Consider the following 22,661-nt stretch of genomic DNA (forward strand, 5'->3'; position numbering starts at 1 on the left):
ATGATCCATAAACATCAATCGGGGGGACGTCATAAGAAAATGTCAGATAAATATCCAACATATATATCTGATGAGTTTGACGATTCCTGATTGCTGATCCTGCAATACGATGTTGTTTTTATCTTAATAAGTATAAACAAAACAGAAATAAAATAAAATATGAATTTTCGATTACATTTTCATTGACTAAACATTATGTTTTTAATTAATGATAGTTGGAACTTATTTATTAAATCCATCAGATCCGAAAATGAAAAAGTAATGATGGTGAGATTAGAAACCTGTCAGTACAACACACATAGTTAAGTATATATGAATATGTATATGTATTATACTGTATGTATAGCTAAATTTAATTATGTGGAAAGCACGTCAATGTGATTTACAGTACTTTAGAGAGAAAATCATATACAACTATTTATATGCATATATTTCACCATAATTGATTAGATTAATCAAAAACATATTAAGTGGATACCTGAGCGGGATTTATTTTATCTTTAAAGCCAGGCTTTACACCTAATCAAACTATTATTTCGAAAATCAAAATAGCAATTTGTTAGTATATAACAATTAACTCTTTTAACTTCTAGTTTGATGCCATAAGGGGGTGACGACAAATAAAAATACTTAATCACTAAACATTCATTTAAAAATCAATAAACGGCGTGACATCATCTTCCATTATCGCGGCTTTCCTTAACAAACAAATATTATATCTATGTGAAGTTTTTATCTTTAAAACAATTATTTTTATGAGATAAAGTAGTTACTTACTTATTAACATTTGCCTTACAGATTTAGCGCCACTTGCTAGTTTATCTTAACATGCACGTACAATACATGACGCTCGTGATTTTGATATTTGTTACAATACAAAGTCTTTCATCTAAGTCTAATTAATAAGGAGGTTTTTGTTGTTGTTGCAAATAACAATGAGGACTAATAATGTAATTAATGAGTGAAACTAGTGTTTCCAGAAAAGCGACATGTGTAGGGCCTGCCGTTTGAGACAAAGAACTCCATTAAGAGAAATTTTGTTGCTATTTTTCTTTATATGGAGAGAGAGATTTCGTGCACGACAATATATTTCTTATAATTAGTAAATAGATTAATTAAATTGTATATATACGAGAGAATTTATAAGTTATCATAAACACGAGGACTCCAACTGACTATATATTTACAAATAGTAGGAAACTAATGGAGATTAAAGTAAGATGTTATAATTAATGACCATTTTATTAGTCAGGTCTTGGATGCGGCGGGTCGGGTATCGGACGATGAGGAAGGGACGACGGCTCCTCAGATCACTGAGAGCCGTTTGATCCTTACTTTTTGGAGCAAAGTGGCTTAACTTAACCCATTCTTCTCCCCTCTCGAAGCCTGACCCTTTGGAGATTATTTTAGATTATGTTATAATATACATACTCATTATTCTCTAATGTATGGTTTTTAGTTTTGATAAATTGAGAAGCATATATGTAAAGACCGGATTGGAGGATGGATTTGCCGTATAGTTGGACTTGGATCGACAAATTTATTAATCTTAAAATTCTCAAAGTTGAAGTACATGTTGAAATACCCAATAAGAAGCTTATACGTATGTCGGAAAAAAGAAGAAGCTTATACGTATATGGTAAATTTACTACAATTTTGCTTTTATTTTTTTAATCTATCTATCTAGCATTACAAATCAAAAATGTTAAACTTCTGAAAAACCGAATGAAATCAGAAAATCACCCATAAAACTAACATGGTATTAGATTCTAGCTTATCCAAATAGCTGAAATAACTGGGAAAAGAAAAGCAAAAATTAGACTAAAATTAATGAGTCAGAAAGACTTATCATCTCAAATGTGTGTTAAAAATGTCTAACATTTAAAAATGACATATTTTAGCACTAATATATAAATGATATGAGTTTTTCCATTCATTATCAATTGATTGTAAGTTGGAAGATCATAAAATTTACAAATATTAACGTTTAATTAATTGATTAATACAATTTTCATATATTTGGACATGTTAGATTTCAAATTATATATATTATTTATTTGTTAGCATGCAAGGAAGTGATCTAGTTTCTTGAATGTTTTTAGTGATATTTTGAGGTTTTTAGTTTTTTGTCCATACGATCAATAAATGGGTTTAAATCTAGAACATAATGCAATAACAATATTAACACAAATCACTACACCGCTTGACTTCGTTAAACGTATCGTAGTTTGTTTGACGACAGAAAAAAAACATACCGTAGTTTTAGTGAACTTCTTATTTATATTCATATGTTGTGGTACTTTAACAGTAAAGTGAGAACGTTCGTCTCAAACTTTTTCATTAAATTTCACTTGTTACCGGTTTTAAAAAAAAGAACCTCATGCAAAGTAAATTTTCGAGGATATTTTAGTACAAATTACAACACAAATTCAAAAAATAACTTAACTATGGATCTTCTCTATATAAAATATTTAACAATTTCAACTAATCTAGTAATCTGACCACATAAATTATCATATGAATTAAAAAAGGTTAATTATTGATCAAAAGTTGCATAGAGATTATAGAGCAGCTCCTCTTTGGTCTTTGTCCGTCATATATACGTGCTTCTCACACTGTAATAAAATCTCTTGTAAAGTTTTTAATCAAAATATTTTCTTAATTCACCACACGAGTATTCCCTCACAATCGCTTTTAATCGATACATCATTTCAAAACTCTCTTTTCTGTATCAGATATAGATATATATCTTATATGTCCGTTGTTTGCAAAAAAAAACTTTTTCTTCTTCTTTACACATACTAGGAGAATCCAATGCCTAGCTACCACACAATCAAGATACAAATAATGTCTTAAAAGTTTAATTAAATGATATGCTATATCAGCAGTTTCAAAATCAAATCCGAAAGTTAGATCAAAATTTGATTTGTCCAAAACTTTGTTTTATTATATATCACATCTAATGTTAAGAAACATATACATCCTTGAAACCATGGTAAGTAATTTTTAAGAATCGGTACTGAATATTGCAGAAAGAGTAATGGAGAATTTTCAAAAAGTCTGATTTAATAAATAAAAAAAAATTTCTGTGTGTAAATTTATGTAGTATAATTAAGAAGAAAAAGGTTTGAGTGGAACAAAAATACAACTCGCGAAGATTTATGTAGTTTATGGATAATATCCTTTTACTAAATGATTAGTAAAGTTTATAAAAAAAAATTATAATGATTGATGTAATTTAGGCTAGCGGTTACATGGCTACTTTCTACCTCCCAAAGTCATTCACAAGTTAAACCCGATGAAAGGGGTGATGACATAGATAATATTATTAGGGCATTTCCCAAACTCTTCACAAACACACAAAAGTTATATATATATATATATATATATATATTTAGAATTTCAGTAATATTATTGGAATCGATACATAGAAAATAACAGTGTAAGTTTAAAAAAAAAAAAGAAATTAGTAGATATACACTTTAAAATTATTTTCATCATTTACGTATAAGATGAAGTAACCCCATAAAATTAATTAAATTCTTCGAACCTAATAGCTTTATTTTTGTCAAACGTTTAAAATCTTGTTTTTTTTGTTTGATTACAAACTAAATACACATTATTTTCTTAATGATTTCTTGGCACACTATTACACTAAGTAGAGTCAGGCCTTTCTTATGGTAAGGATTGAGGAACAAAGTGAAAACCCACTTTACTATAATATTTGCAAAGAATCCTATCTTCGTTACGTTTTACTTTTAACTTCCAACATAGGAGATAATTACACAAGTCAGCTAATGCGATTTAAGTAACTTGGTAACAGTTTTATTTTTCACTGTAATATTCAGGTGTTTTAGTATTTTATATTTTCTTGCTGAGATCCATATCTGTATATTCAATTTTTGGCGCGACTCGTATATATTCATTCTATTTTATGTAAGTGTGTGTAATACCTAAAATCTTTTTTTTTGGGCAAATGTCTTAAAAACAGTTGTTATTGAACTTCAATAACTCAAGTAATTCTTAAATGATTACACTTTATAGCCATCATGAAAGATGAAAAGTACGTATCATTATACTTAGAAAAAGAGGTTTGCTATAGTTAATTGGTGTGAAAGTAACTTTTATCAAAGGAAAAAAAACGATTTAGTCAGCTAGTGAACGAATCATTGTAAAATCCGAAAAAAAAACTATTTCACTATCTTCTCCCATGAATCGGACTCACATGGACGCCATTTGAAAGCGTGGAGTTAGCTTTCAGAAAAGCATTAAAGTTTACATTTAATGAATATATATATAAACATATATATATTTTTTTTTGGTAAAATAGTTTTAAGTTTTAACCTTTTTGTACTGAAATAAATACAAAACTCAATCTTATAGAAGAAGAGCGACTATTGGCTAATTATTTAAATTTGTATCTATTTTAATAGATTGTGTATCACGTATATACCCTTAATAATTATATATTAATAATTGATAATATATAATCGTCTATATCTATATATAAATATAAATAAAAGAAAAAAAACATGTTGATTATATCAAAATTATAGAACAATTAAGGAATTTTAACTTATCATGGGGAAAGACACGATTGCTGATATAATAACCTCTATACGAAATGCTGACATGAATAGAAAAGGAACCGTTCGGATAGGATCGACTAACATCACCGAAAGCATTGTTAAAATACTTTTACGAGAGAGTTTTATCGAAAACGTAAGGAAACATCGCGAAAACAACCAATACTTTTTGATTTTAACCCTAAGACATAGACGAAATAAGAAAGAATCCTATAAAACGATTTTAAATTTAAAGAGAATAAGTCGACCGGCTCTCTGTTTAATTTGTATCATGATAAACAGAGAGACTTAAAATAAACCACCGTGGTAAATTCTGAAACCCAAAGAAAGAGGAATAAAGCGCCATCATTTATAGTTTTATACAAAACGCATTCAAGAAATTTTCAAAACTTGTAACAACATTTACTCCATTTAATAATACAAATAGTTTAAAACTAGGGCTGAGGTCATTGAGGGATTATTGTTTTTGTGAGAAGTTAAAGAAAGAATCTTGAAGGTCAAATTATTAATGAAACCTGTTCAACATGACAGACAATGTCTTCTGCAAGAATCTTTCTCCCTCTTTCAATGATACAGATCAAAGTTTAACCAACGAAACAGAACAAAGTACACATAAGCTTACGTAATCAAAATTTATTATATCTAATTAATATAAAAACTAATTGAAAGTTTGAACGAGGCAAAAGAATCTCAAGAATAGATCACCAACTACATCATTAAGAGAACATCTCAGCTCTTTAAAATCCAGAGCTTCAACTCTTTTCGCTTTCTTCTTCTCATCTTTCTTTCTTTTGCAGAAGAAAACAGAGAAACAAAAGATCTTTCTTTCTTTTCTTTTTTTTACTGCAGGTGGGATTTTTCTTTTTAAATTTAAGTGTGTAGATTAGAACAGTAGATAGATCTAATTGGATGGTATAAAACGGGTCCACTTTGTTCTTGGGAAAGATTCTGCACGCCCACATGGTGAGATTAAAATAGAGTAATATTACCCTTCATCACCTACTTGTGTCCAGAAAGACAGAAAGAGAGAGAGAGAGAGAGAGAGAAAAAAGAAGTGGTGATGATAATATCATCTATGTGAGCAAAAGAATTTTCACAGCTTTTTGTTTTCTTTTTCCTCAGAATCTTTTCATCATTTATGTGTTTATGCACCAGTAAACAGAGAACAAACAAACTCTTTCTAACTGAAAACAGAGCAAATTAAATCTTTTGTTTTCTGTCAGCTATTTACTTCTTCTGAGTGTTTGAAACCCAAAGTCAAAATTTCTCTTTATTTCCTGAAATTCTCTTTACTTTGCTCAAGGAATCTTGATAAAAGTAAGTAACTTTTTTTTCTCTGTGTGTGTGGTGTGGGTGTTGTAGTTACTAACTATTTCTGGAATTTTGTCGGAAGATTGTTTTGTTCTTTGGATACTTATGTCATGGAGCATCAGAAGATTTTTTTGTTCTTTGGAAACTGATGTCATGGAGCATCAGATTCTTAATTTATATAATTCCATTTTATCTTCATTTTTTTTTTCTTCTTCTTCTTATGTGTGGCATTTATTGTCTGCTGGAAATTTCTAAAAAATTGTCTTTTAAGGGCTCAATAATTGGCCCTCTCGGAGTTTCCATGTCCATTGGGGAATATTGTACTTGAAGCTGATGTTAGTACTTGATGAAAATCCTCTTTCAAGTCAACTCTCTAGCTTTTATATATTTATAGCCTCTCTATGATTTTCACAACCTCTCTTAAAAGTCTATTATATACATGTTGAAATGCACTTTTGATCTTGCAGTTGACAAAGACTGAGTTTTGCTCTTATCTTGTTTCTTCTCTTCTCTTCTTCTTGTTGGGTTTTGATCATGTTTCTGCAACCTTTGCAGATGGGTTATGTAGACACCGAGGAAAGGAACCTTAAGGGGACCTCAAAGACGCTTGTTCTTGCCGGTTCATGAAGAAAAATTCTTTGAGAAAGTTGAGAGTTTTGTTACACTTCTGGTGGATGCAAGATTGAGTTGAAGAAAAAGAAGAAAAAGAGAGATTCTTTTGATATGGAAGGTGGTGGTGGTGGAGATGGCGGTTTCTTACCTAATTCTAGCTTAGGTGCATTCTCTGAGACGGCTATGGATATGGATTTCATGGAAGAACTCTTCTTTGAAGGATGTTGGCTTGAGACAACAGACAGTAAGAGCTTGAAGCAGACGGCAGGACAATCAGTTTCTGATTCTACCACCATGAGTGACAACAACTCTTTCCTTTACGGTTATCAATTTGCTGAGAACCCTTCGCAGGATCATATCTCCAACGAAGAGACTGGGAGAAAGTTTCCTCCACTAACACCGGGTTTTCTCAAGATCGAAGATCTCGCCAATCAACCGGTGAACCAAGTATCTTTTGACCAGCCTGCAGCTATGAGTTCTGCACAAGCAGAGAAGTTTCTCCTTGAAGAGACTGAGGTAGGTAGAAGATGGTGGATTGCTCCAAGAACAAGCCAAGGCCCTTCTTCATCGGTGAAAGATAGACTGGTACAAGCTATAAAGGGTCTTAACGAGGCGGTGCAGGATAAAGACTTCCTCATTCAGATATGGGTGCCAATTCAACAGGAAGGCAAGAACTTTCTAACCACTTTGGAGCAGCCACACTTCTTCAACCCGAAATACTTGAGCCTTAAGAGATACAGAGATGTCTCAGTTGCATATAATTTCTTGGCTGATGAAGATTCCAAGGAGTCTGTAGGTCTCCCTGGCCGTGTTTTCCTTGGGAAATTACCTGAGTGGACACCTGATGTGCGGTTCTTCAGAAGCGACGAGTATCCTCGCATCAAAGAAGCACAGAAATGTGATGTTCGTGGATCATTAGCCCTTCCTGTGTTTGAAAGAGGTAGTGGGACTTGTTTGGGTGTTGTTGAGATTGTCACAACAACTCAGAAGATGAATTACAGGCCAGAACTTGAGAATATCTGTAAAGCTCTCGAGGTTTTTCTCTTCCCCTTGATTCTATAGTATCATCCTTCATTACCATATTTTGTAGCCTAAAGAGGTTTCTGTGTTTTGTAGGCTGTTAATCTAAGAAGTTCAACGAACTTGAAATCTCCAAGCAGAGAGGTTTGTAAAAATGGTCTTCTAAACCAAATCATTTGTTAACACACACATAAACCTGTCGCTAAACGTATGTATGCCCATTGTTTCAGTTCCTGCAGGTATATAACCATTTCTACCATGCCGCATTACCTGAGGTATCAGACTTTTTGACATCGGTATGCAGATCATATGAGCTGCCTCTGGCTTTAACGTGGGCACCGTGTGCTCGGCAAGGCAAAGGTGGATCCCGCCATTCTGATGAGAACTTCTCTGAGTGTGTTTCAACTGTAGATTCTGCTTGCTTTGTCCTCGACGAACTGAGTCATCATTTCCTAGAGGCATGCTCTGAACACCATCTTCTTCAAGGAGAAGGCATTGTTGGAAAAGCATTCAAAGCGATCAAGCTGTTTTTCGTGCCCGAAGTAACCACTTTTAGCAAGACCAACTACCCTCTTGCACACCACGCTAAGATCTCTGGTCTACATGCTGCTTTAGCAGTCCCTTTGAAAAGCAAATTCAATGGTTCGGTTGAGTTTGTGTTGGAGTTTTTCTTTCCAAAAGCTTGCCTTGACACCGTGGCTCAACAGGAAATGCTCAAGTCACTGTCTATAACCCTGCAGCAGGATTTCAGGAGCCTGAATCTTGTCATTGATAAAGATCTAGAGCTAGAAGTGGTGTTTCCTGTAAGAGAGGAAGTACTTTTCTCAGAGAAACCACTTATTATTGATGCAGAAACAGGAGAGAATCTGAAACCTTTGCCTTTGGAAGAGATATCTCAGGAAGATTCCTCATGGATCTCACACATGATAAAGGCTAACGAGAAAGGTAAAGGCGTGTCGCTTTCATGGGAGTACCAGAAAGAAGAGCCAAAAGAAGAATTCATGCTTACATCTGGCTGGGACAACAACCAGATTGGCCAAGGCCACAATAACTTTCTTTCAGACACTGAGCAGTTTCAAAAGGCTTCAAACTCAGGACTCAGACTCGACATAGATCCGAGTTTTGATTCAGCATCCTTTGGTGGGGGACAACCATTATTAGGCAGTAGAAGACCAGGTGAGAAGCGAAGAACAAAAACAGAGAAGACAATCGGCTTGGAAGTTCTTAGACAATACTTTGCAGGAAGCCTCAAAGATGCAGCCAAGAGCATTGGTGGTAAAGAAAACTACTTGTTATATTAATTATGTCTATTTTGTCAACAGTGATGATGATTCACACGGTTTTACTTTCTTATGTTTCAGTTTGTCCAACGACCTTGAAAAGAATATGCAGGCAACATGGGATAACAAGATGGCCTTCCCGGAAGATCAAGAAAGTGGGGCACTCGTTAAAGAAACTCCAACTTGTTATAGACTCTGTTCAAGGCGTTCAAGGCTCTATCCAACTTGATTCATTCTATACAAGTTTCCCAGAACTAAGCTCTCCCAACATATCTGCTACAGCTACTGGCACTTCCTTCAAGAACAGTGACCAGTCAAGGCATTTAAGTGCTCAAACCGAGAACGGTGTATCAGCACAGGGAATTGCTGCAGCTCCAAGGTCGCCACCATCATCTTCTTGTAGCCACAGCTCTGGTTCAAGCACCTGCTGCTCAACTGGAGCTAATCAAAGTACCAATACTGCAAACACCTCAAACACCTTAACCACTCTGATGGCTGAAAATGCAGGCGCGATCTTGAAGAGAGCTCGTAGCGAGGTAAGGCTCCATACTGTTAATTATCAGGACGAAACAAGGTCTCTCTCTAGAACCATGAGCCACAAAACATTCAGCGAGCAACCTCTTTACGAAAATCTACCTCGGTTACCAGAGAGTCGAAGCAGGAGCTTGAAAGCTGGAGGCGCATCTAAAGTGAAAGCCACGTTTGGTGAGGCCAAAGTACGGTTTACTTTGCTCCCGAACTGTGGCTTCAGAGAGTTGCAGCAAGAGATCGCTAGGCGTTTTAACATAGATAATATTGCACCGTTTGATCTTAAATACCTGGATGATGACAAGGAGTGGGTTCTGCTGACATGCGAAGCGGATCTTGAGGAATGTATCGACATTTATAGGTCATCACAGAGCCGCACGATCAAGATCAGCGTTCACGAAGCTTCTCAAGTCAAGCTTGGAGGTTCTTTTGGTAGCACCGGTCCTGGTCCTTCGTGATTATAAGCAATGAGGTAAGGTTATTGCACCTGCAAAAGAGACAAAGAAAGATTCGACTAATTTACTAATGTGTTAGAAAATTATTACTCACTCACCATTTTATATAGCCTGGGCAACGTTTGTAAACATATTTTCAGTGGCCTGGATCATATACCATTTTGCAAGCAGTAGTAGTCGACTGGTTTTCTGCATCGGCTTAGCAGATTTTTTGTATAATAAGCGATGCATACCAGAAATATGCTTATATATGTGTATTTTTATCTTCTGTACATCATTTGTCAACTGGATTCTACTAAGCTTTGCAAGTATGTTATATTGTAATATTTCCTAGTTTCTTCATTTCTCACTTTTTCTTTCTTACCAAAACACATGGAAACATTAAACTTGTTTGAAAATTTAGTCATGCAGTTTCGGAGTTTCCCTCTTTCCATCTTCTTCAGCAGTAAATAGCTAGGAGAGTGTTCTGTTTTAAATCAAAAGGTTACTGCGTACAAATATTTTAGTGAAGAAGGGTCCTGGGAAGAAAACCTGGAAACATCTCTACTTGTAGCTAGGACTCTATCCGATCCATTCAACTGGTATATCCAGACAGAGAAGCTTTTGTTAAAGGAGTTAAGCTCAAAGATCTAGTACATAGTTATTCAATATATGCACAAACATTCAAGCCATGTCAAGAAAATTTGGGGAACATGTCTAGTTATACAACACTGGCTTGTATTCAAGGAGAGTCACAATTCAACAGAAACAAGAAATCGCTGTACCAGTTTGAAAGTAAGAAATGGATATAGACATTTCACCTGTATAATAGACACAGATAGATGCTGTTCTTGGCAGAAAAAGGAGAGAAGAATATATTCACTTTTATTGTGAGGACACAGAATATTTTTGCAAGAGGGATATTGATACTGAATCTATCACGACCACCTTAACTTGAAAGTCAAGAGAAAACATAAAAAACTTTGGAGGTCTTTCTCTACGTAGATTGGATTTCTAACCATAACCCTTTTTCAAATACTTTTATCACAACAAGTCTTGTTTTTTAATAATGCTTATTGTCATGCAACAACATATAATACATGAGAATGGAAACATTCATCAAAAAAGCAAGCTATATCAATCTAAGAGTAGAAAATTCGAGGGTGCGAGTGATGATTTTGCAAAAGCGGTCTCATGCTCAAAACACGAAGAAGTGTAACTGGGTTTTAGGATTTTGGGGCAATCGTGTAAATACTTGAAGTGATGATTTTGCGACTGTGGTTCTACAAGAAAAATCAAATTAGTTTCGGGAAAATGTCAAAGAGGTAAAACGATGCAGGGGGTAGTTGTATAAATATCTGAAATTGATGAATTTGCAAATGCGATCTGATAAGAACATATCAAATTTATTAAGGGAATATATTAATGATGTAAAAGATTTTGGGGGCAATTGTTTAAATACTTAAAATTATACAATAAACGGGTTTTCGTCCTCCTCCAGCTCCAAAGGCCAAAAGGCGCATCAGTCTTCTTCCAGATTCAAACAATCTTGCAGCGAAAAGATGTCTCGCCGATCGCTGACTCTCTTGAAGAATCTAGCTAGAAGCGCGAATGGTTCAGCTATCCAGACCCGATCCGTGACTTACATGCCCAGACCCGGCGATGGAGCACCACGCGCCGTGACGCTGATTCCCGGCGACGGGATCGGTCCGCTGGTGACGAACGCCGTGGAGCAGGTGATGGAAGCGATGCACGCGCCGATCTACTTCGAGAAGTACGATGTGCACGGAGAAATGAGCCGTATGCCACCGGAAGTGATGGAGTCGATACGGAAGAACAAAGTTTGCTTGAAAGGTGGGCTCAAGACTCCAGTCGGTGGTGGTGTGAGCTCGCTCAACGTGCAGCTCAGAAAGGAGCTTGACCTCTTTGCTTCTCTGGTCAACTGCTTCAATTTGCCTGGTTTACCAACTCGCCACGAAAACGTTGACATCGTTGTGATTAGAGAGAACACCGAAGGCGAGTATGCTGGGCTCGAGCACGAGGTTGTTCCTGGTGTCGTCGAGAGCCTTAAGGTGACTATTATCCTCATGAGAATTTTCGATTTTCTTATAGGATTATGGCCTTATGCTATGGTTTTTAGTGTGATTTGGAAGTAGCCTTATGGTAATTTCAATCTGCAATTTCTCTATCTCAATTTTGAATTTTTGGAATCTGAGCTTAGTGACAAGGGTTTTAGGATGCTCTGACATGTTCTCTAGGGGGATTTCGATTGGCAAACTAGAAACGATGTTGGATGAACATTTCGGACTAGGTAGATATGATGGAATTATGCCTGTTTCTTCCATCTTCTTGAACAAGATCTTGTTATAGTAAATTCCATGAGCTTATATTGTGTGTGTGTATACGCTCTTACACATTTGCAGATGCAAGTTTCTTTTCATCTTACTATGCAAGTGATTATTCGTTTTATTCATACTTCTTTTGATCCTATCTCTCTCTGTTAGGTGATCACGAAGTTCTGTTCGGAGCGTATAGCAAAGTATGCTTTTGAGTATGCATACCTTAACAACAGGAAGAAAGTGACAGCAGTTCACAAGGCTAACATCATGAAACTTGCAGATGGGTTGTTCTTGGAATCTTGTCGAGAAGTTGCTAAAAAGTATCCAAGCATCACCTACAATGAAATTATTGTCGATAACTGCTGCATGCAGCTTGTAGCGAAACCTGAGCAATTCGACGTCATGGTATGTTTCACAACTTTTCTTCTAACAATTACTCATATATGTTGAATTACTTGTATCATGTATGAAATTTTCCTGTTATCCATTGTCACTTCATGAAATTCTGCTTTACGTGAAAAAATACCCGTCATCTCTCCCTAGCTATCTCTGATCACCTGTTTTATGGTCATATACTGGTATGGGACTGCCGTCGTATTTCCATATACTAGTTAAATTCCCCGTTTGCATATAAAGATTTCATGGAAACTTTTGAATCGTAGCAGGGCATTCTCAGTTGAAAATTGTTTCCCTTGGGTTACTTCCTACTGTTTTATCCCTCCGGGCTCTCTGCTTTATAAATAGATAGAATCTGACTGCGTGAATATTGAAGTGCTAAAACATAGAGCATTCTTCACTGGAGGAGTAACTTTTCACTACTACATTTAAACCTTTATCTATGCTCTCCCTCATTGATGTTTGCAGTAGCTTCCTTTTGGCTTTTTCTTTCCTGAAACAGCTTACTTATTAAACTTTTGCAGGTAACGCCCAATCTCTACGGTAACTTAGTTGCAAACACTGCTGCTGGTATCGCTGGAGGCACAGGAGTCATGCCTGGAGGTAAAAAAAGCCTGTACAGATATTATCAATTACCCTACTCGAGATAGATACAATATCTAGAATACTTCTGAAATTTGTATATATGCAAACATAAAATGTCAAAACAGGAAATGTTGGGGCTGACCATGCGGTCTTTGAGCAAGGTGCTTCGGCAGGAAATGTCGGGAAAGACAAGATAGTAAGGGAAAACAAAGCAAACCCAGTGGCGTTGCTTCTCTCGTCAGCGATGATGCTTAGACACCTTCAGTTTCCTTCGTTCGCTGACCGGCTTGAAACAGCAGTGAAAAGAGTCATCTCTGAAGGAAAGTGCCGGACTAAAGATCTTGGTGGACAAAGCACTACTCAAGAGGTCGTTGATGCGGTCATTGCAAATCTAGAGTGACTTTGACAAATTTACTTTGGTCTCTCTCTCTCTCTCTCTCAAATTCCTGCTACAGATTTTCTGTAGCCGAAATATATATGGGTATGATCCACGGTGTCTGGTTTTGTACCTTTGAGTCTCATTTATTCTTTAAACGTAACTCCTCGAAACTTTCAATCAGATTTTTGTATTCCAAATAACTCATGTTGTTACGCTTGTTGGGTTTCGCCGTCTCAAAATTATTGAGAATTGAATAAAAATTGGTTGGGTTTAAAATCATTTACCCAAACTCGACATGTATTCTACAATTGGCCCAAATGATATATTTGGAATCAATGTTTAAATAATTGCTAGGCGTTAGGCGGATGGACACTGATTAATCAGAAGTGATTATTTTTATAAGTTTTTTCTAGAATTCATATATTTTTATAAAAGAGTTACAAATATTTTCATGTTTCTTTTTTCCATTGTATGGATTTTTTAGATGAAACAAAATGTAAATAGGTTGAATCGTTAATTGGGATGAGATTTAATTGTTAATTGAGATCAGGATAATTAGGTTGAATTGTTAATATGATGTTGTTTTACTAATAAATAATTGGGGCTACACAAAAGCCCAAATCTTGGCCCAAAAAAAGATAGAAGCCTAAATATTTGTAACAAATTTTGACCCATTTTTATTGGGCCGATTTTTTGCATTATGAGACCGATTTTGAATAAAATTGTTTCTAACCGGTGAAAAATTGGAGAACCGTCTAGCAGTACTGATCAGAAGGAATTATCGACAGAGAGCCTAATCGGCCACCTAGGTAACTAAGCGGTCGATTTTTTAACATGTGTTAGAAACTTAGAATCATTTTAAATATAAACACGACTGGTATATAAAATTCCGTGGGACAAACGAAAGCCAATCCAAATCCAAAAAAAAAAGCGAGCTGACGTGGCAAAATTTACATCAAGCGTCATCTCTCTATCTCTATCTCTCTCCCTCCTTCACCTCTCTCTCTCTCCAACTTGTCGTGATGGCTTCTCTAAGGCTCCCCGCTCAGCTCGTTACACGTGGCACTCTCAACCACCATAACTCTTCCTCCGCCGCCTCCTCCTCCTCCTCTGGACGCCTCTCCTGGCGGCGCTCTCTCACGCCGGAGAATTCGATTCCGAGCCTCCCATCTTCCTCATCCCTTAACCGGAAACCCTCAACGGTAGTCCCGGTTACATGCAGTGCCGCAGCGGTTAATCTTGCGCCGGGGACTCCAATCCGACCAACGAGCATCTTGGTGGTCGGAGCCACTGGAACACTTGGAAGACAAATCGTCCGGCGAGCTTTGGACGAAGGGTATGATGTCAGGTGCTTGGTCCGACCGAGACCAGCTCCCGCCGATTTCCTCCGTGATTGGGGCGCCACCGTCGTCAATGTAACGTTTTCACTTCTCTTCTGTTTTGCAAGTCTTTGATTTATGTCCCAATAAAGAACTAAACCGGATTCTCTTTGGACCAGGCGGATCTTAGTAAACCGGAGTCAATTCCGGCAACATTGGTCGGAATCCACACTGTAATTGATTGTGCCACGGGACGTCCCGAAGAACCTATCAAGACGGTAAACTTCAATATTGATTTTGTGAATTAAAAGTTTGATTGATCTGTAATTGTTGTTGTTGTTAAAGATTCAATTTTGATTTGTGAATGTATCAGCCTAGCGAGACTTATTCAAGTATGACTGATTTGTGTGATCTTAAGAGTCACTCTCATGCCTTTGCTTGTTTGTTGAGTGTGGAATTTGGCTCAATTTCTGTGTGTTCGGTTTAGGTAGATTGGGAAGGGAAAGTTGCTTTGATACAATGTGCAAAGGCAATGGGGATTCAGAAATACGTCTTCTACTCAATCCACAACTGCGATAAGCATCCCGAGGTTCCTCTCATGGAGATCAAGTATTGTACTGAGAAATTCCTTCAGGAATCCGGTTTAAACCACATCACTATCCGGTTATGCGGTTTCATGCAAGTAAGCCTCCTCCCCTTTTCCTTTACAATGCATCTAGCTCTCCTTGACCACTTGTCTTTGCAAAAGGCGGATGAGAAAATGAGTAGACAAGTTTCAAGATTGAATAGGCTTAATTCTTGTGTGATTCTGAGTGCAACATTCCTCATATGCAGGGTCTTATCGGTCAATATGCAGTCCCAATTCTGGAGGAAAAATCGGTTTGGGGAACGGATGCACCAACGCGTGTTGCTTACATGGATACACAGGTGAGTCAACTTTGTAGATGCAATTCATTTCTTTGTGTAAAACGTTGGTGAAGCACACAAAATGATGTAACATGTTTTTCATGCTATAACAGGATATTGCTAGGCTTACACTTGTTGCTTTACGCAATGAGAAAGTCAACAGAAAGCTTCTAACTTTCGCTGGCCCTCGTGCATGGACAACCCAAGAAGTAACCGCAGATTATCTTCTGCATGAAATTAATAGAGAATTTTTACTAAAAGCGTAACACCTTTTTGTTTTCAAAAACATGTCAGGTAATAACACTATGTGAGAGACTCGCTGGGCAAGATGCAAATGTCACAACGGTTCCTGTTTCCGTGTTGAGAGTCACACGTCAGTTAACTCGTTTTTTCCAGTGGACAAACGATGTCGCAGATAGATTGGCCTTCACTGAGGTAAAACTAGCCTTGTCACCTAATAATGGTGCTTTTGCTTCAAAGTAGTTTTCATCAACTGAAGTCACGCTTTTTGAAAATCTATGTGGCACGGTCGTATTTAGGTTCTCTCGAGTGACACTGTCTTCTCTGTTCCGATGACCGAGACTAATAGCCTACTGGGTGTGGATCAAAAGGACTTGGTGACGCTAGAGAAGTACTTGCAGGATTACTTCAGCAACATACTTAAGAAACTAAAGGATCTAAAGGCACAATCCAAGCAATCAGACATCTACTTCTGAGTTCTTACCTTCTTGTGTCTTAATAAGATTCAATACTGTTAAAAAAACACTGCATTATCATCGCATACTGTGAGCTTCATTGTTGCTCTGTTCTACAATGGTTATTGTGCTGCCTTTTGTAATTAAAGAAAATTATTGTAATGTAAATGTAGCTTGAGGTACCCATAGAGATTCTTTGTTGTCTTGAGGATAAACCAGCAAAGTGAAAAGAAAATGAGGTTCTTTGTAGCCAAACAAGCCTTAAAAGACTTTCATTCATGTAATGACTTCAGCTTATCAATGAAGAATGGGTTGAAAAAAATAATAATGGAATCTATGAAAATTTTATAATCAAAAATTTATAAGATAACAGTCGTATTTTTTTTAATAATTTTGATTAGAAATTAGCAAAATGGAGTTTGTGGTTATTTTTTTTAATAATTTTGATTAGAAATTAGCAAAATGGAGTTTGCTCAACCACGTATTTTTATATTGCCTCAAATAGTTGGCGGATAATCAAAATGTATACCTCAAATAGTTGGCGGATAATCAAAATGTATACTGGTGTAGAGCTCTAAACTGTCAACTTCCAGACTCTGATGTCGCATTCCTCTTGCGCACATATCACTCTTATGTAAGAGTTGTTGTACACATCCATGGATTTGAATTTCATGGAGCTAGTATCTCCCTTATACACTCTTTTAGTCTGAAGATTAAGTACATCCAGTTCCTCCAACAGCCCATGGCCAATGCTGCAAGAGAACAGCCTGCAGCTTTTGGAAAAAAATCAGACATCCGTAATTTCTTCAGTTTTGTAGAATACCCTAATGCCCGATTGCCATATGTTCTCCATGGTGTGTAATGGTGACCACAAGTTCATAATTTAATACCTACAAGTATAATAGAAAGTGAGATTCGAGAGAGAGAAAGGTCGTTCGATGGATGATCAATAACATATTCAGATAAGTTGAGTTGCAATGGAAACTCCACATGTTTCTGTAGTTTATGATTTTCAGAGTGGTTTGCTACAAATCGCATTTGTATTACCATTATTCTGGGTGGTTTCGTCTGAAAAAAAAAAACATTTTTTAAATAGTTTAATCAATGTTTTACTAGCATTTTTTATTTCCATTTCACTTTTTATCTCTTCAATTTATTTTTACGTTGCACAAAAATTGTCCCTATTAATAATGTGTGGCTTTAAAACTCTTGTGTTTAATTCTTTTAGTGTGGGCCATTAACTTGATGGGCTCTGATCACAACAAGAGTTTGAGAAAAACATCAAAGATCTTGGGGTTAGAAAACTCAAATAGTTTAACTTTTCTTATTAATCAATAATGTTTGTGTAGTGTGTAATGACTTTCTTTTGGGGATTTGTATTTTTAGTTCAGGTTGCTCATTTGAACCATCCAAATATGACCTGTTGTTGCTGTTAGTGCAGCTGAAAAATACCTTTTAAACATGTTTTCTAGTTCAGTCCATCTAAGCTACTTTATAATAGAAATTCATGAGCTTTAACAATATAAAATTTTCATATTTTCATGTGTAAACAATAGTGACAGTGTAATCTTTTTCTCAACCATTAACGTCTACTTTGGCTCTTCTAAGAACATTGCAATCCTGATCCATGTTGCTTTTATCACTTCTGGTATTTTTTACAACTTAATCTCATTAACGTCTTCTCGTAACAAAGTTGATAGTTCAACACTTATTTATTCTGTTTTCCTAAAGCATCTTCATTTCATCTTCCTGATGTAATGGATCATTGGTCCTCTTTTTGGAACGACCAATCACTCATTTGTGAGATAGAAGGAAGAGAGAAGGAAAATCACAAATAGGAATAAGAAATTACGTACGCAAGAACCATATATAATCAAACATGGATCTTTCTCTTCTTCTCATGAGAAATGGTTGGGGTTGAACAATATAAAATATATATATATATATATATATTAAAGGAATGACTGATCTCATAAATTGAAATCATCATAAATTGGGTCTACACAAATATATGTTGTAACAATAAGCAAGAACACTTTAGCGTAGTGAGTGTGTGTATTTCACTATGCAAGAACAGTATACGGTAAGTAAGGATCAATGAATGCTATGTCTTTTGGTTGTTATTTTTTAATCATTTAGCTAAATGACAGGCAACGGAGATATATAAAATGAGATTAGCACGATGGGATCGAAGGAGCTCTTAATAAGATGAAAACGATTACCACCACGACAGGTTCATCCGAATCGATTTTAATTGATGGGCTTGGCCGGTTTGGAGGAGCTCTACACTTATACGGAGGAGTTCCTGAAAATGTGGAGGAGCATTGACGCAACGTGTTATGTCGTCTGATAGGTCGGAGTTTATGGAGGTTATAAATCTATGGAAAATATGGAAATTGTATAATCAAAAGTTTGCAAAATAACAGTTGTATTTCTTTTAATAAACTGAATTAGAATTTAGCAAAATGCTGTTTGCTCAACCACATAATTTCTTGTTGCCTCGATAAAGTTAGATTTTTATTCGACAATAGCATTACAACTAGAAAAAAAAAAATATTTGACTCATTCCTAACAATTCCTAACGAACATTAAAATGGAAAAACGATAAATCAGAAACCCATAAATTTCTTATTAAAATCTGGATGATGGAATGCATGCATAAAATGACTTAAAAATAGCTTACCTCGTAGACCTAAGACAATATATTATTATATACACACATTTATTTAAGTACTACAATAAAATACGAAATGAAAAGCATGTGTCTGGTAAACCTTTTTTTCACTAGTGAAATGTATGTTACATGTCACCTGTCGTCGCCCAATTATTCTGTGCGGCTGTGCCTGCCTAATTTCCCCATCTTCAAAGCCTTTCTGTGTTTTGTTTATTCTTCCTATAAACCCTAAATTCAATCCGCTTCCAAAAATGACCATCACATTAACAAAACAATTAATATATCTTACTGACCACAACTTTATTCCAAATCCACTAAATAGTCTTTTAAAAAATAACCCAAATAGCAGATAATAAAATAGTTGTATCACAATGTGATAGTGACTAAATCATATATGTAAAACACGTTAATAATGTCCAATGCCTAATCCATCACTAACTTCTACGATTGCGTTGCGTTTAAGTATGTCGATAAATCAGAAACTATCAGCCAATAATGAGATGAGAATTACATACTGTATTGATTTGCATATAGTTTGGCCAGAAATTAATAACATAATATGATAGTAGCGAATTATATATGCAACACAATTGAATATCAGCACCACAATCCGGGAATATGCCTAACATGATATTTTAATTATGCTAGTCTTATGCTTTGTGTTCTATGCTATTATCATTACAAAATTCTATATTGGCAACATTTACGTAGTTATATGCAAAAACGTAGTTAAAAAAATTAGTTGTAATGATCTATAATAGTCATTAACGAAGCAGAATTAAGATTATGTTTCTTGATAACAGTGAAGACTAATTTACAACATCATTCTTCATATTGTAGCTAATTTGCAATATAAACTAAATCCCAAGTTAAAATTTAAGTACGTAACCATTATTCGTAACATGAGCGCATCGGATCAATTATAACGTATGATTATACAGATGGTTTATTTATAACAAATTCTCACAAAAATCATGTTTGAAAATTTTCCGCGATAAATTTTGTGAAGACAAAAAAATGAGTGTTGTCACACTGAAAGTAAATGAAGTATGCCGATTAATCTGATCCAAATGAACTATAATAGAACTTCATGAATACTGTTATCTGTAGGCGAATAAAAACAATAGTGTTATCTAGATTCTAGAATCAGCAAATTAAATGGTGTTGATGAGTTTGAACGTGCTTAACTTGATAAGCTAAAGAAAGTGAGGAAAATAAAAAGGTGAAAGGGACAAGAAGAAGAAGACGACGTCACAATGCATTAAATTCAATGTTTAATTTAGTTCTGTACTGTTAAATATTCCTTCTTTTTATTTATTTTTACATATTTATTTGCATACATTTCAAGTATACTATAAAATTTACTTCATCACTCTTTCCCCAAAATGTAACGATAAATTGACTTATTGAAGTTGTGTAGGGGACCAAAGTAACTTTCTCAAAATATCATTACCTCTGAATCAACACGGTCTTTATATTTGGCACCTAACATCACTAAGATTTTAGACATTTGTCAAATAATTTTTCATGAGGTAATGATCTCTAGTATTTTGGATTTCAGGTAAGCATGAAGGATTTGATTTATGCTAAATTAAACAACCTTTATTAGTGACTGACTAGTTGGACTTTTATTCACATTCCCGTACCATTTATTTTAAACGTACTAGTACTATATTATATAGGGTATTATTTAATCGTTGGTATGAATTTGTAACCGTACGTGTGGCAACTTGAATACTATTATGCATGGCTTACTACTATAAATGCCACTTTAACATACTACATATTCTTCTAATGAACCAAATCCATCTCTTTCCTATGGTTTAATTTTTAAATTCACATTTAATTGATTTCAATTAATAGCTCTAAATTAAAATAAACATAAACATATGAAACCTTCAACCAATTCATTTTAATAAAAAAAACCGGTATTCTATTGGATTCGAACCCAAGTTTTGAACACAATCACATCACTTATAGAAACCACTAAAATATGTGTCATAATTATAAATTATATAAATTTATCAATTTATTCTATAAGTTCGAACCCAAGTCTTAACACAATCACATCACTAATATAAGCCAATATCTGTATATTGGTTGGTAAGCATTTGTTTTGGTAAAGCTCAGGAGAGTATATAGTTTTCAAGGGGATGAAAATTATTTTAAGAGATTATTACCAATTACTAATTAAATCTGTTACAAAAACTTATACAATATTATGAATAAGAAGATTCTATTGGTCTCGTTACAATGAATGTTTCTAAATGGAAAATAAGTTGTTGGTGAATTTGGTTAGCAATATATGGATATAAATATATGCTTTTCATGATAAACTTAAAGGATTTGTCGATATACAAAGAATGTATTGCTGGCTTCACCGTTTGACTAATTGTGTATGCCATATAGACCATTAGAATTGGCAATATCAAGTGCACTGTGAGAGATTATATTTATCGAGAAGATCTCATGTTGAAATCCATGCATAGGATAACCCTCTTCATTGTCTGGGGAAATCATAATTTTTCTTTGCCGTATAAAACATCCACATGACCAACTACTACTGAAATCAACTGGAATAACATTGACCAGTAACGATATGGTATAGAATCCCAACCATCTTTTCAGATAAACCTTTCATTATCATATTTAAGCATTTTATCCTTAAAATTTGATAGTTATCATGCATAATTTTCTGAACCCAAATGTATGATACCATTAAAAAATGAAAATTTGAATGTACTAAAACGTGAAAATTCGTTAGTTGATTACACGTAAAAACTTAATTTTGTAAGAGAAGAAGATTCCCTCATCTTTGCTTTCAGCCCAAAAAAACGTTACAGAACTGAAAATCCAAAATTTTATGGTCTAGAATAAAAACCTGGCCACTATATTCTTTCCATCCGGAAAACATGGTTGACTTGTGCAATTAAATTTTCGTTGACCCATACTTGTTAAATACTTAAATATTAGTCTTAATTACTTTGTAGGGACTTTTTATTAATGTATTTTTGTGTGTTCAGGTAATATATTACATTTATAAAATAAAAGAAATAAAATCTAGTCAACGAGAGAGGAATAACCCTGACGACGTTAGCATCACACACCTGAAGCCTGAAGTTCTGTTTTGGTAACTACATCCATTTAGTTACGTCATTAGTTTGAACACCTAAACCAACTACAACAATACAAATGAAGATTTTTTTATTAATATTAAAAAAATAATTTATCTCCTTCAACCATAATCAATATTAAATTTTGACTCTCTATACAATTACTTATTGGTTCATTTATAACAAACAGAAGTCCTGTACAATTCATCATTAAATTTTTTACGTTACCCGTTACCATCATTGTGATATTACGGTTTAAATTGTCCAAATCAAAATAATGTCGTCACGTAATTAAATACTATAGTTAAGGGTGGTTTGGGAATAATATAAAAATGGTCAAAACGGGTCAAAGTTACCGTCAAAACTGAAAGCCAAAGTTGAATAGTATTCCGTTTGAACTTAAAGATCAAAACTACTCGTATGTTTTTTTTTTAAGATCCATGTCATCTGTCTGAACCTCTCAAAGTACCTGTCCTAAAAAGTT

General features: G+C 35.0%; 3 protein-coding genes across 3 annotated transcripts; all 3 read left to right on the top strand.

The window, feature by feature from the left end:
• Window positions 1–5,613: 5,613 nt before the first annotated feature.
• Window positions 5,614–10,118, top strand: LOC18028241 (protein NLP2). The gene is made up of 5 exons (XM_006412063.2): window positions 5,614–5,903; window positions 6,453–7,544; window positions 7,626–7,673; window positions 7,760–8,804; window positions 8,891–10,118. The coding sequence occupies exons 2-5, from the start codon at window positions 6,621–6,623 to the stop codon at window positions 9,793–9,795; spliced, it is 2,922 nt and encodes a 973-aa protein (XP_006412126.1). The 5' UTR covers window positions 5,614–5,903; window positions 6,453–6,620; the 3' UTR covers window positions 9,796–10,118.
• Window positions 10,119–11,258: 1,140 nt separating this feature from the next.
• On the top strand, window positions 11,259–13,746 carry LOC18028242 (isocitrate dehydrogenase [NAD] regulatory subunit 1, mitochondrial). Its single transcript, XM_024149778.1, has 4 exons — window positions 11,259–11,843; window positions 12,276–12,515; window positions 13,031–13,109; window positions 13,217–13,746. The coding sequence occupies exons 1-4, from the start codon at window positions 11,334–11,336 to the stop codon at window positions 13,489–13,491; spliced, it is 1,104 nt and encodes a 367-aa protein (XP_024005546.1). The 5' UTR covers window positions 11,259–11,333; the 3' UTR covers window positions 13,492–13,746.
• Window positions 13,747–14,381: 635 nt separating this feature from the next.
• Window positions 14,382–16,645, top strand: LOC18028243 (uncharacterized protein ycf39). Its single transcript, XM_006412065.2, has 7 exons — window positions 14,382–14,885; window positions 14,969–15,067; window positions 15,277–15,471; window positions 15,624–15,716; window positions 15,809–15,904; window positions 15,990–16,130; window positions 16,235–16,645. Exons 1-7 carry the CDS (start codon window positions 14,493–14,495, stop codon window positions 16,409–16,411), a joined length of 1,194 nt encoding a protein of 397 aa, XP_006412128.1. The 5' UTR covers window positions 14,382–14,492; the 3' UTR covers window positions 16,412–16,645.
• Window positions 16,646–22,661: the final 6,016 nt, after the last annotated feature.

This window comes from Eutrema salsugineum, unplaced genomic scaffold (genome assembly GCF_000478725.1).
Source record: "Eutrema salsugineum unplaced genomic scaffold, Eutsalg1_0 scaffold_1, whole genome shotgun sequence".
NCBI lineage: Eukaryota > Viridiplantae > Streptophyta > Magnoliopsida > Brassicales > Brassicaceae > Eutrema > Eutrema salsugineum.

Bases quoted from the DNA above. Each gene is read 5' to 3' on its own strand.
- LOC18028241 (XM_006412063.2), top strand. From the start codon at position 6,621: ATGGAAGGTGGTGGTGGTGGAGATGGCGGTTTCTTACCTAATTCTAGC. The intron at 7,545-7,625 runs GTTTTTCTCTTC...TGTGTTTTGTAG, and splicing joins ATATCTGTAAAGCTCTCGAG to GCTGTTAATCTAAGAAGTTC. The intron at 7,674-7,759 runs GTTTGTAAAAAT...CCATTGTTTCAG, and splicing joins TGAAATCTCCAAGCAGAGAG to TTCCTGCAGGTATATAACCA.
- LOC18028242 (XM_024149778.1), top strand. From the start codon at position 11,334: ATGTCTCGCCGATCGCTGACTCTCTTGAAGAATCTAGCTAGAAGCGCG. The intron at 12,516-13,030 runs GTATGTTTCACA...AAACTTTTGCAG, and splicing joins CTGAGCAATTCGACGTCATG to GTAACGCCCAATCTCTACGG. The intron at 13,110-13,216 runs GTAAAAAAAGCC...ATGTCAAAACAG, and splicing joins CACAGGAGTCATGCCTGGAG to GAAATGTTGGGGCTGACCAT.
- LOC18028243 (XM_006412065.2), top strand. From the start codon at position 14,493: ATGGCTTCTCTAAGGCTCCCCGCTCAGCTCGTTACACGTGGCACTCTC. The intron at 15,068-15,276 runs GTAAACTTCAAT...TGTTCGGTTTAG, and splicing joins CCGAAGAACCTATCAAGACG to GTAGATTGGGAAGGGAAAGT. The intron at 16,131-16,234 runs GTAAAACTAGCC...GGTCGTATTTAG, and splicing joins ATAGATTGGCCTTCACTGAG to GTTCTCTCGAGTGACACTGT.